At 39.8% G+C, this 12,898-nt stretch overlaps 1 protein-coding gene across 3 annotated transcripts in view; it reads left to right on the forward strand.

Moving 5' to 3' along the window:
* Positions 1 to 3,996: 3,996 nt before the first annotated feature.
* Positions 3,997 to 12,898, forward strand: part of LOC118790714 (ephrin type-B receptor 4a-like) — a 40,507-nt gene continuing 31,605 nt past the window's right edge. For all 3 annotated transcript variants that reach the window (XM_036547704.1, XM_036547706.1, XM_036547705.1), the window contains exon 1: positions 3,997 to 4,273. In XM_036547704.1, the coding sequence (XP_036403597.1) occupies positions 4,192 to 4,273 (82 nt within the window). In that variant the 5' untranslated portion in view covers positions 3,997 to 4,191. The remainder of the gene's footprint in view (positions 4,274 to 12,898) is intronic.

Genomic DNA, 12,898 nt, shown 5'->3' on the forward strand with positions numbered 1-12,898 from the left:
TCCAAGATAGTCCATTCTGTTAAATAATTATTGTTAACAACTTGGGCGTACATTTGAATGTGGTTGACTGTGTCTTCAAATATACTTACTTGCCTCTCAGGTCACAGTTGAGTTATTCAGGCTGAAATCTGTTTCTACGAAAACATAATTCCAAAGCTAAGTACCAATCAGCTGCTTTTATTATACAGCAACATCCTTCCAGAGGGAGCCAGTGGCCTCTGGGTCTCTCTGGAGAAAAGAGAAGTGACACAGCAACCATCTCATACCACCTGACCCCTGCCCCCTTTGCACATCCTGTCCCTCTGTTCTCACCTTGTCTTTCTCTAAGCTCTATTCTGTAATTCACCCACTTCTTTGGTCCCAACCTCTTCCAGCATCCCAGATTTCTACACTTTATCGCATTTTGTACAAAGTACCCACCCTCTCCTCCCCCCACAAAAACCAGTGTTCAGATTTACTTCTGTACCTTTCTCTTCACACATAATACCCTTTAGGACATTGCTACATCTTCTACAGCAGTCAAGCCAAGTTTACACACGGGGTTTATTATTTCTAATGAATATTTTAATGATGGACCAGTGGGGTAATAATTTGGCCCAATGAGGGAATAATGTCTCAATAATTAATAATTTGAGATGTAATGAATGCAACAGTCCTGCTAAATCCTTACAAACCCACTGCAATAAGCACTTCTTTTAGATACTGAACGTGTAAAACAGCAACACAATAAATACATCATGGTTTGAAATGAGGCTCAGAGACAGGGCTTGTGAGATCAGTGACAGCATAAACACATCGAATGATCCTGGCATGTTATTAGGATGCGATTTTTGAGCTTCGTTCAACCTGATTTCTTCTGTGATTGGATTCAACTTGTAAACATCTGCTTTGTGAAATGCGAACTTCTTAAACATTTCTTTATTTGACCCGGCATGTTATGTCACGAGTAGCCACTAGGATGTTGTAAAATTCTCAAACACAGAGTTTTATTCGAGTGCGTTTGTCTGAATTTAATCTAAACTCATGTTTCCATTTTGTGCATATCTATGTCAATATTTCTAGTGGGTGTACCACTGAAATGAAAGGCTAACTAGAAATTCACTATTTTAGGAATGTGTGTCTTACGTACATTATACAGTTTGATAGCCAGCAAGCAGCCAGTAAACGCAGAAACTAAACAGTTTATCCCGTCAGAAATGTAAAGGAGAATCGCAACAGTTAGAGGAGAAAAAAGTTTGGAAAAAAAGGAAAAAAGAATGGGTGCTGGGCCCAAAAGGGTTAAACAACAAAAGACACATTTGTGTTCAAGATATCTGGGGAAAAGCAGAGATCAACACTTGTCAAAAGTTCTCTGCGTTTCGCCACGTGCCATTTTCAACAGCTGTAGATCCAGACAAAATTGAATTAGATTTGTTATATGTCAAAGTATGTAATAAATTAACAATGCCATTAAAGCATATAATTACTTACATGAGAAATAAGTAAGAAGAAATAAAATTTAAATTTTGCCAACATATTGCATTACATTTACCCCTCATGATTACTGGCAATGAATTGCTGTAAACAATTGTAATGCAAGCTGGAAACCAAAACGTCAATGACCTTAAGCGGTCAGGACAAAGAGAATTCTGCGCATGCGTCTTCACGACCCCGCTGACACCGATTGCATCTGTTACATTAACTTGGTAGACTCCAGAGCCCTCTGCATCATGCAGTTCACATCCTTAAACTTGGCCAGAAAGGTCTGACAGTGTTTTTCTGATTAGAGTACATTGTTACAATTCTAGAGAAATGAGTTGCACTAACTCCTACATTGTGAAGCGTGTCAAAATTAAGAAATTTATATTTCCAAAATTATATGTAATTGAGATTCGATGTCATATAATGAAAAATTGTGAATCCTGTAAAGGGAAAGACCCACAGTCCCACTAGAGACATAGCGGGTTTCTGCCTGCCAGTGAGTAACCACCAATCATTATTAATTCATCTGTAACCAGTCATTATATGTCCATTTGTTCAGATTTATAGACATTTTTTGTTCCTTTTATTTTTTTCCGTGTGTGTATGTGTGTGTGTGTCTGTCTGTCTGTGTGTATGTGTGTGGAAATGTATATGTGCATACGTATAAACGTATTTCATCCCAATGAAGCGAATGTGAATGTGAAATGAGAAACGTTTTATCAATCAGAACGCTGCCTGCACCAAAATAAACTAATTTTATTTCATTTTCACAATTTAATACACCTCAAAGGTTGCTTCTGTCTGTTTTCCAGTGTCTGGTGTTGTCTTGCTGTGGACAGTCGGTTGGAGTGAAGAACAGAACACCGCGGGCCTCTAATCATACTGTTTGAGGATGAGAACTTACGTTGAGAAAGGATTTGCAGTTCCCTGGCCTTTGGCGGTTGACTGTTCGAATTGCATGGATAAAATACGTCGAATTATGCATTTTCTTTGTGGACCATTTGCAAATACCAGAATAAAAACAGAGACAAGTTCATACGTGTCAAAATCACTATGGTTAATAAGGACCGCAGACTATTTCTGCACTATAAGGACCGTGTACCTTCATGTTGCCGCGGAGCGAAGCAGCCGTCAGCGCAGAACGTGATCGATGAGGGGGTATTGATTAATTGATAACTAAACGTCAGTCTTCAGCTCAAGCGATAAGGTCAAATTCTTCAATACAGAAGGAGAAGGAGACTGATTCACGAGGGGAAACAAACTTCAGACAACCATGAGCATCCATCACATTTCCTTCACCCGTGGCATGGGACTAATGAAAGACAGAACTGATTGGTAACTTCCAGATCAAATACCGTCTCTTCTGCTTTTGCTTTGATAGTCCTGAACGTCGCATGAAGGATATTCAAACGTGCTATCTGTGAAACCTTTAGTAGCACGATTAGCCTACTGCTATTAACATGTGTAGAAGAATTTGAGAATTTAAGGGATTAACCAGCACACAAATAAGGTAGAAGCTTCTCTTGCGTAAAGCACTAAAAGGCAAAGGTTGGGGGTGTATAACACCAGGATACATATTTACAGACCTGAAAAAATGGAATCAAGCAAAATGTCATTGTCAAAGCATCCACCTGTTCGAATATATTTTCATTAATATTAGGCTACTAGAGTACAGTTGACTGAGAGGTGAAATGGCCAATGGAAGCCTCATAAGATAGGCGGAGCTCATGAGAGGAAGGGAACTCGCAGGCGCTCAGTGTGCTCATGTTTTCAGCTGTCCCGAAAGCATGTTAGTCGAAGTTACTGTCGAACTTCATTTTTGTATGTATTTAGCATATTTACGCTTACGATAAGCACATTTTCTAACATCGTAAACCTTATAGTTCTTGTCCTATCAAAGGCGGAAAAACCTAGCATCGCAGACCATTGACCGTAAACGGTTTTTGTCATTGCTTAAAAAAAGACAAGAAGAAAGGAATGTGATCTTTTGACGGGAAAGCTTAATGTTAAGAAGTCACTCAGCACGGAATGAAGCAGGAGCTGGATTGTATTTGGCGAAGAGATCGGGCATTTTCCGTCATAGCCTTAGTGGTCGCCTTTCAGTTCATACTTTATCTCTTTTTATCTGCGCTGATTCTTAACTCTTGATTATTAAAGGGGAACTTTGGGGAAACTCTTGACAAAGACCACAGCCGGAGCAGCCGGACGAAACTGCGTGTTTCCTCTCCTGAGTCTTGCTGTCTTTATCATATTCCTGAAGGAGAGAAAATGGAATAACACAAAAATAAGAAAAGACAACAACGAAAAACAAAACTAAAAACTAAAGCAGTTCGAGTCCTCATTCGAAGACGTTAAAGACAAAAAGATCATTATTATCGCCTGGACTCGACAATCTGTAGCCATGAATGCCATGAGCCAATGAATGCTAAATATATAGCAGTCGATTTTGCTCTTTTAGTAATGCACATCTGGATCGCAGCTTCAGGGGCTCTGCACGATCTTGAGTCCTGAAATTAAACAGTGGTATAACGGAAGCAGGTTTTTTGATATGTTGTGCACTTTCTGATTTATTTTCTTCAGAGACACTTGAGCATCTGTTGTCTTTCGCCGATGTGGGCGATACAGTCAGTGAGGACACGTCCGAGCTGACAGTATCACAGAACTACATTTTAGCTGTTATATTTAACGTAGTTGGAGTCCATATTTTTGACGGAGTATTTTTCTGCTAATATGGAACTCACATACCAGCCTGCCGTCGCCACGCTCTGGGTCCTTCTGATCGGGTTTCTCCGTCTGTCCACGGCCGAAGAAGGTAGGTTATTCGTACTATTTTTAAATAATGTTTAAAACGCATTATATGTAAATCTGGGTTTAAACCAATATATGTTTTGTAACTACCGATTATAGTTGTTTAATGTGTAGAATGTGATCATCAGATATAAATGTTCCCTTTCCCTTGTTGTGTTTCATCACAGCGCTCATTATAATTTTTTCCATACGCCGTTCTCAAAATAATTAGCCTATGAAATATTTAAGTTAGTCTTCAGCTATGTAGCCGACCTGTAACAGTTTCATTTAGGACGATCTCTGTGATGAAATGTCCAGATTCAATGAAAAGAGGTTTAGTATTCTGTGTAAATATTGACGTGGCTTTTTCTGTCCTGTTCATTAACTAACAAGTAATGTGTCGGAATGTATTTGTTTAGCGTGGCATAATGTTCTTGGTTATACTAAAACACATATACGAGGATACATACTTATATTATGACTTAATGTAATTTATAAAATCAGTGTTGATTAAATGGATGAAGTTGGCTAGCTGTGCATCTATCTACAAATTATATATAACTTTGCTCTGACTGATAATGTCAATAACAATTAATGTATGCTTTGCATATGTTAGCGTTCATAAAATAATAAATAATAAATAAGATAATCTCCAGTCTTCTGCTCTTGTTGTTTGATACCGTAGTTATTGTAGTTTTCACAGTGGTGTAGCATGCAGGTGTTCGATTATTCCTCTTCGCTGTCTTTGTGCAGCTTCTTTTAAATATTTGGCAGCTGCACAAACATATCGGGGCCGTAGCCATTCCTCAGTGTTTTCTACCTGTTGCTCTGCCTTATCATTTCCCCTCAAAACGAATATCTCATCGATTGGACTTGCAATGAATTATCATTCTCGACGCAGTGCAACAAGAGCAATTAACTCATCAGACGTGAATGAGATTGATTTGAGTCGGAAACGGGGTTGAACTAAGGAATTCTTCCCAGCTGTGGATTTAAAACATCATTAGCGTTGCGGACTACTGCCCACATTTCAAAAACATAATCTGAAATTAATGTAATTAGTTTATCAATTACCCAGTGTATCATGTAACATATTTAACATTTCACACAAAGAAAAGTATCTTTTAGTCATGTTACTGGGTATGTAAATGTAACATCTACAATGTATACATCATGTATCTCTCTTTATGGAGCTTGGTGCGTAACCCTCTAAATTGTACGGAAAGCTAGGAGTCCGTACCCCCGGGTTTCCCTAAAGTGCTTATCTTTCACGGGCCAATTTACTGCCATTGTATCTAAAACACAGCTACAGTCACCATATTCTGAAATTATTAACCTGATTGTACTGCTTTAATTGTTTGTTCAGAGTCTTCCAGCACTGAGATGTATTGAATTGTTCCTTACAGCGTATGCAGTTTATCAGCGTAGGCACTAAATCCAGCTGTCCTCTTGTGTCGTTGTGTAGCCCCTGGCAGAATGGCCGTGTGCAAGGTGGTCCTATTGTGTAACGCATGTAGCCGCCGCGCCTGTCAGAGTCAACAGTGACAGACTGATTACCAGCAGCACAGATTAGTTCTGCGTTTCACGCCTATGGTGACACCTGGTCCCCGCCAGCGACAGTCAATTATCATTTGCGAGAACGGATCAAAACAAAAACAACTGCAACAACAACAGCAAAAAAGAGAGACACACACACACACAAAAAACGCATGCATATGATGACAGTACAATTACCAGATGAAACTCTTAAGATGATGGCGCCACGGTTATGCCGTAGAGTGTTCTGATATTGTATGGCGGCTTTAAAATGACTTGCCCCTTGTATTGCACATTTCTTTTGTATTCAGCTAGGTCCTTGTTAAACCGTGTATTATCTGCATTTACATTGGTGTGTTGTAGTAAACAGTGAACAGTTTTTAATTTGATCTCAGGTGTGTAATTGCTTTACCACCGAGTAAAGTGTGAACCTTTACATTTTAAAATGCAGTTTATTCGTAGTAGGTGCATAAATCCTCAAATTACCAACTTGCCAGTTAACATAACAGTTATGGAAGTTGTTATTGAGGAATGCTGTCTCTTCCAGATTTATTTCACGGTCCATAACTACTAAGCAAATGCAATTCTGCCATTTGTCTACCAGCAATCTAGAGTGGTCAACTTTATTAAAAACAAGCTTCATAAATAATAATAAACTTTTTGTCTTACTAATAACTAAAATGGACTGGATTTACAAATTTCATGTCTGTATCCCTAACTTTAAAAGAGTTTTTAGGAGTAGTGAGATGTGGCCACCTTTTGTCTTCACTCAAAATACTCATAAAACTTTTTTTCTGTTTAGAATACAAAGCAGTTATAGCAGTGAGCATCACAAACAATACTCTGAGGATTCTTAATCTTACGTATTTTCTGTGGAAACAACAATACTATATTCTTGATGCCCTTCTACACAGTCTTATTCACACTGAAACCTTTTAATCTAACTCCTAGGCTACTATGAAAGGCAAAACAATCAGTTTTGGGGAATTATGAAATGGCACTAAAATGAAATGTGTCAGAATGTTGTAGCATTTTGCCGGTGTGTTCTTCTGGTTGACTGTTCAGCCTCAGTGTCATTTGTCAAGAAAGACTAAGCCATCAATGATTAATCAGTGTTAAATAAAGAGAATATGCTGCCCTTCACATACAACTGAGGAATGCCAGCCTATAATGCGCTTTCTGTTTTTCATCAGTGTACAAATCAGAGGGTTTCCCTTTTCTGTTTGCAAAAAAAAGTGAGAAGGAAAATCTCTGTAAAGCATAATCTTGGTGGGATAAAAGACACCTAAAATCCCATTGTTCGGTACCCTAAAAGGGACAATGCTGTGGACACAAATTGGCACTTGGGGAGCTGGGGAGAATACAATAGAAGCCAGTTTTGAGATCTTTCTTTAAATACTGCCATTTTGAAAGGGAACTTTAAGGGGCTTATGTTCCTCTCTTCCCCTCTCGGTTTCTCCTGCCCTCCCTCCTTCCCCTTGTTTCTTGCTGTCAGCTGGTGTGCATCCAGGTCACTGTGCTGAGTGTAGAAACCTCTGCCCTCCAAACACAGAGCATGCTGCAAGCGGGAGCACAAGGCTGAAGTATCTCGTGGCCTGTTACTTTTGCCTGAGCCCGGCTGGAGCTGTGTGCTCTCGCCGGCTGCTTTGGTGCCTCTGAAATGCCGTTCTGCTCCCCCAAAATCCCATTAAAGAGAACCATTTTCTATCAGAAGAGGATTTGCATTTAAAGTGACCCCCACGTCTCCATCCCTTCCACTATGGTTTAATCCCACGATTAGTCACTAAAGAGTTAAACAGCTGTCCCAGAGTTTTAATGCATTTTGCTGTGGAAATCTGCTATCTCCCCTGCCTTGTTTCAATGCGAGCATATCACGCTGAAAAGTTTGCGTTTGTGTGTGACTTATGACCACCCCTGTCTGCTGCCTTTGAGGGTAAACATGCTGTTGGGGCATGCGTTTCCTCACTGATAAACATGCAGTTGTGTTAGAATCTAGCCACTGATACTCAGTGTTTGTTCAAGTTTAATTTAGTATTCAGGTACATTACATCCTAATTCATTTGTGGTTGGTTTTATGTATTCATTTCTCTTTGGGAATTGAGGGTTCAGGGAATGTCTCTGGTAATGGGCCTTTTAGCTCTGTTGGATTAAGTGTTTACTCTCGAAATTGTGGTCCTAATTTGTCTCACGGAAATGGTGCACTCATCACCTAAGCACTTAAACCCCACACCCCACTCAAAACCTTCACCACTCTCTAACCCCACACCCCCCTCCAACTCCATACCCCACTCCAAACCCACACCCCCCTCTAACCCCACACCCCATTCCAAACCCATACCCCACTTTAGCCCCACATGCCTCTAGTGTAACAGAGCGGGGCAGTGAAACATAGGATGAGAGGGTAATAGAATAAGAGGGACAGAAGGAAGGAGTAGCCTACTCTTTTACACAGAGAGGCTGAGAGGGATGGAGGGAGTCACAGAGGGGCCATGAGAGTGAGCAGGAGGGAAGGGGTAAGACGTTTATGAATGGAGTGTTAAGTCTGTCATTTAATGATAAGGTGGTGGTGTGTTAATGTCTCGTGACTCCCACTCCTGCTGGATTCACTGCAAGTGTGTGCCACTTTTGCTGCCACTTGTACACATCCTCAGAAAGGTGGTAATCAGATCCTTTTACTGCTAACAAATGTGTTTAAAACAAATTGTTGCTACTCCCTCCAAAAAAGCAGCACGCACAGCAGGTTGTGTGCAGGTTTCAGAGTGGTTATATGTGCAGATTTCAGAGAGCTTATATGTGCAGGTTTCAGAGAGCTTATATGTGCAGGTGTCAGAGCGGTTATATGTGCAGGTTTCAGAGCGGTTATATGTGCAGGTTTCAGAGCGGTTATATGTGCAGGTTTCAGGGCGCTTATGTGTACGCGTTGCAGAGAATGTATGTGTGCAGGTTTCAGAGTGTTTGATTGTGGAGGTTTCAGAGTGTGTATGTGTGTGCATATGTGTGTGGATGCTTTTGTTTATTATGTTTATGACAGCAGGGCTGCTCCTCAGGATCTCTCCAAACCCATTAATCCCTCCGCTGGTCTCAAGGTTTATAGTTTGCTCAGTTTTCTAGTGAAAAGCAAATGAGGGCATGCATCAATAATGAAGCGAGGCTGTAGGAAATGTGCCTGTAGGCCTCTGATCATCTGAGTATGCTGGGATTGCACTTTTCTGTGTGTGAGACCAATAGAGGGACTGGACAAGAGAGAAAGAGGGAAAGAGGGAGTGCAGTGAAGAGTCTGTGAAGGAAGAATGTTCAGGAGAAAAGAAGAGTCTGGTTACATTAAGCTCTCAAAAATGCAAACATTATGCTGTGTTTTAAACGGTTGTACGATTTGGATGTGAACATTTACGGGAATATGTGTGGAGAGAGAAGAGACTGTTGACAGAGAGATGGAGGGTGTTAAGTATATGGTTTAGAGAAGGACATATACAAATCCATGTAATTATTTAAGGTTTAGAGAGTGACATGTACAAGTCTACACAGTTATTTAAGGGTTAGAGTTAGACATTAACACACCGGTTATAGTTTGAGCATCTCTGTGTATAGGTGTGTGAATCTTGTATATACCTTTTATGTTAAACTACTCAGCTTTATGTAATAATGTGAGACCTATTGATTTAATTGCATCAATGTATTGTTGCAATGGTAGATTTTTATTGTACCTTTAAAGTCAGTCCAAATGGCCCATCCACAGAGAGGAATGCAGTGTGATGGTTCACAGTGCAGACAGACATGTGGTTCAGTTTCTGTAAGCTAACTGGGCAGAAATCCCTTAGCTAGACTCTAGCTTACTACAGATGTTGCAATGTTGAACATGTTTACAGCATCTAGCTAGATACTAATTGACAGTCAGAAATGTGTGTCATTTACATCCCTAATGCATAGCAGCTCTCATTTCTTAATGCGATTGCAGAAGTCACCACCAGAGGGCATGCTGCCTGGGAGCTGTTTAGAGACCAATGATTGATGGTCATTGATTATTACCATCAATAAAGAAAAATGGTAGTGGGTCACAGTGATAATTGTTTTATATTTATTCTTAATGTTATCTCTGCTTTAAATTGAACTTTGACCCCATTGCTTGCTAAGTTGTCATGGTAATCATTAAAAAGCCACTGTCCTAAGCTCCAATGGCAGTGGAATTGCATTAAATGGAAGGCAAACAGTATGTAGAGAAACCTGTCAGCTGTATTATTTTATACCTGTGCCTTTTCACCTTTGGCAGGTCAGATTACAGACTCTGTTAAGAAAGGAAGCACTTCAGCAGTAGCCAGCCACCTGTGATAGGCAAATGATAACTACCTAATTAGCATGTTATCAGGCCTAAACATGTAGTCATGTTAACTTTGCTAATGTTTGCACACCAACTAGAAGGCAGGTCAGCATCATTGTTCGTCTGTATCAATAAATCAATCAATCAGTCATGTTTATCAAGCCAACAATGATTGGCAAAATTATTTCTTGTCCATTAGTAAGCACCATTATCCAAACTAGCTAGCTAGCAAGCACAATTCCATTGTCACATGACAAGGGTTTGTACTTTTTTTCTTTTGGTTTTAGTGGACTCTAAACAGCACGTTAGCCTTTAGTAGCTTTAGTATGAGAGGGAAAGAGAGTGTGTATGCCAAAAAGAGACACAGACACCATCTCCCCTATAGTAGAGAATTATGGCTATAACAGTTATTTGTTTTTGACTGTGGTCAGTCTCTGTAGTCAACTTTGGCTTCAAGTGTTCATCTATAGAAGATTTGTCAAAACTGAGCCCAAACAACACACAAACCAGAAGACAGTAGGTGATTGTGTTGAGATGCACTGTATATGGCAGGTAATTAATGTACAGAGAAAGGTAATATCAAAATAATAATCTGTACTGCACATTAACGGGCTGTAGTGTAGTACATTAGAGCCACAGTGTAGCACATTAGAAAGCTGTAGTGTGTATCACATTAAACAGCTGTACAGTGTAGTACATTAGAGTGTAGAGTGTATCATGTTAGAGCTACAGCATGTAAAACATTAAAGAGCTGTAGTGTGTGGCACATTAAAAGGCTGTAGAGTGTAACACATTTAAAAGCTGTAGGGTCTCGGAGATTAGAGCTGTAGTGTGTAGCACATGAAAACACTGTAGAGTGTAACACATTGAAGAGCTGTAGGGTCTCGGAGATTAGAGCTGTAGTGTGTAGCACATTACAGAGCTGTAGCATGTAAAACATTAAACAGAGTGTGAGAAGTAGAAGCGAACACCGAGTATGTCTGTCACAGAGGGACCCACATCCCTCTGTTTGTCCAGAGAAAACACATAAAGAACAACAGCCAAATGGAAAACAACAACGAGGGCAGAAAATAAAGCCAATGTTAGAAGAGTAGTGAGAGTATTGTCATGGGCAGCTTTGGGTCAGATTTTCCATCAAGTCACAGAAAAATCAGACCGCCTAGTTATACAAGCATAATTATGATGAGACTCAATTAGGCAGTCCATTCCTGTATAATTCAGTCCCCTTTCACTAATTGATTAATTGACACTGATCTCCCATTAAACTGTTAAATGATGGTGAAAAAAAAACAACTTTCAAAAGTTCTTTCAAAGAAATTTTCTCCAATCCTGACTAAACTTTCAATCAGTCCCTCATATCCCCCCCTCCCCCTCCCCCCTTCCCAACACCACATCCTTCATCCCCACACTGTTTTAATTAAGATGAAAGTCAATAACATGCCATCTGCACAGACTAGGGTGTATATATATATATATATATATATAGTGAGAGATCTATAAAGGAATCTTTGAAACATTATGAGGATTAAACTGAAAGGTCCTGGCAGAGTCCTGTGAGCTCAGAGAGAGGATTAGACTGTAAGGTGCTGGCCAGGTCCTGTGAACTCAGAGAGAGGATTAAACTGCAAGGCTATGGCCAAGCCCTGTGAGTTCAGAGATAGACAGAAAGGAAAATGCCACTCTCTCTCAGTGATGGCTTTTTAAAGCTCCTGGAAAATGGGCTATTCTTGAATTTCAGGGTATTATACAAGTTGCTTTAGATAAGAGTGCCTTCCTGGATGTCAACAATTTAAAAGTACTGTTAAGTCAGGGGTCTCCAACCTTTTTTCATCTGAGAGCTACTTTGAAAAAATGAAAGTGGCCGAGAGCTACTCATGTCTTATATTACTCACACTTATTCACATAACATATCAAAACGCTCACATTAACCAGCTGAATTAAGGTACTTTTTGTATAAACGTATCAAATGTCAATATCCAAAGCTCACATTTTGGATCAAAAACATCTTAAATTCATATCAATAGTATGTCACATGTATGTACTGTATCCATATGTTTCAAATTCCAATGTGTCAAGCTCACATAATACATCAAAACATCTTAAATTCACATCAAAGTCATAGAAAACATAGAAAACATTACTACGTGTTTATGACATGAAATGTCAGACAAATCTGGTGATCATTGGAAGCTATTTTGGAACATTAAGCCACGTTATTGACAGGTGAAAGACATGTCGAGAGAAATTTGGTGATCATTGATCGCTGTTTTGGAAGCTGTTTTGGAAGCCACGTTAAGCATTTTCACGTTAAGAGTTTTAGAATGTCCCTGAAGTGGCGCTGAACGTTTCATCTTTTACCGACTGAAACGCTGATACCGCAGATGAGGCACACACACTTGTCCTTCACATTTGTGGGAAAAAAAAAACAAAACAAAACTTGTGTTTCCATTCCTCATGAAAATAGTATGTTTTCTACTGTTTTTGGCCTGGCCACTTTCTTTGTTTATCATAAATCTGGCTATTTTATAAGCTAAACTGGCTTGCTAACACCACCGAACTCCTTGTTCTAGCTCAGTAGCTACCTCAGTAGCTAGCCTACAGCGTAACTGACGCGACGACGTGTTGACAAACTTGACAGTAGCGTAACTTATTTGACTGACAGCTGATATCATTTTGTGTTGGAGGGGGGTGGGACATCTGTGTATTTGATTGGATTGAAATGGGAAGAGGTTTCCAGGGTGCATTTATTTGTTGTCGGATTTTTTTGTACACAATCTTTGAACCTTTTGGTGAGCTACT

Source organism: Megalops cyprinoides, chromosome 16, assembly GCF_013368585.1.
Source record: "Megalops cyprinoides isolate fMegCyp1 chromosome 16, fMegCyp1.pri, whole genome shotgun sequence".
NCBI classification, from domain to species: domain Eukaryota; kingdom Metazoa; phylum Chordata; class Actinopteri; order Elopiformes; family Megalopidae; genus Megalops; species Megalops cyprinoides.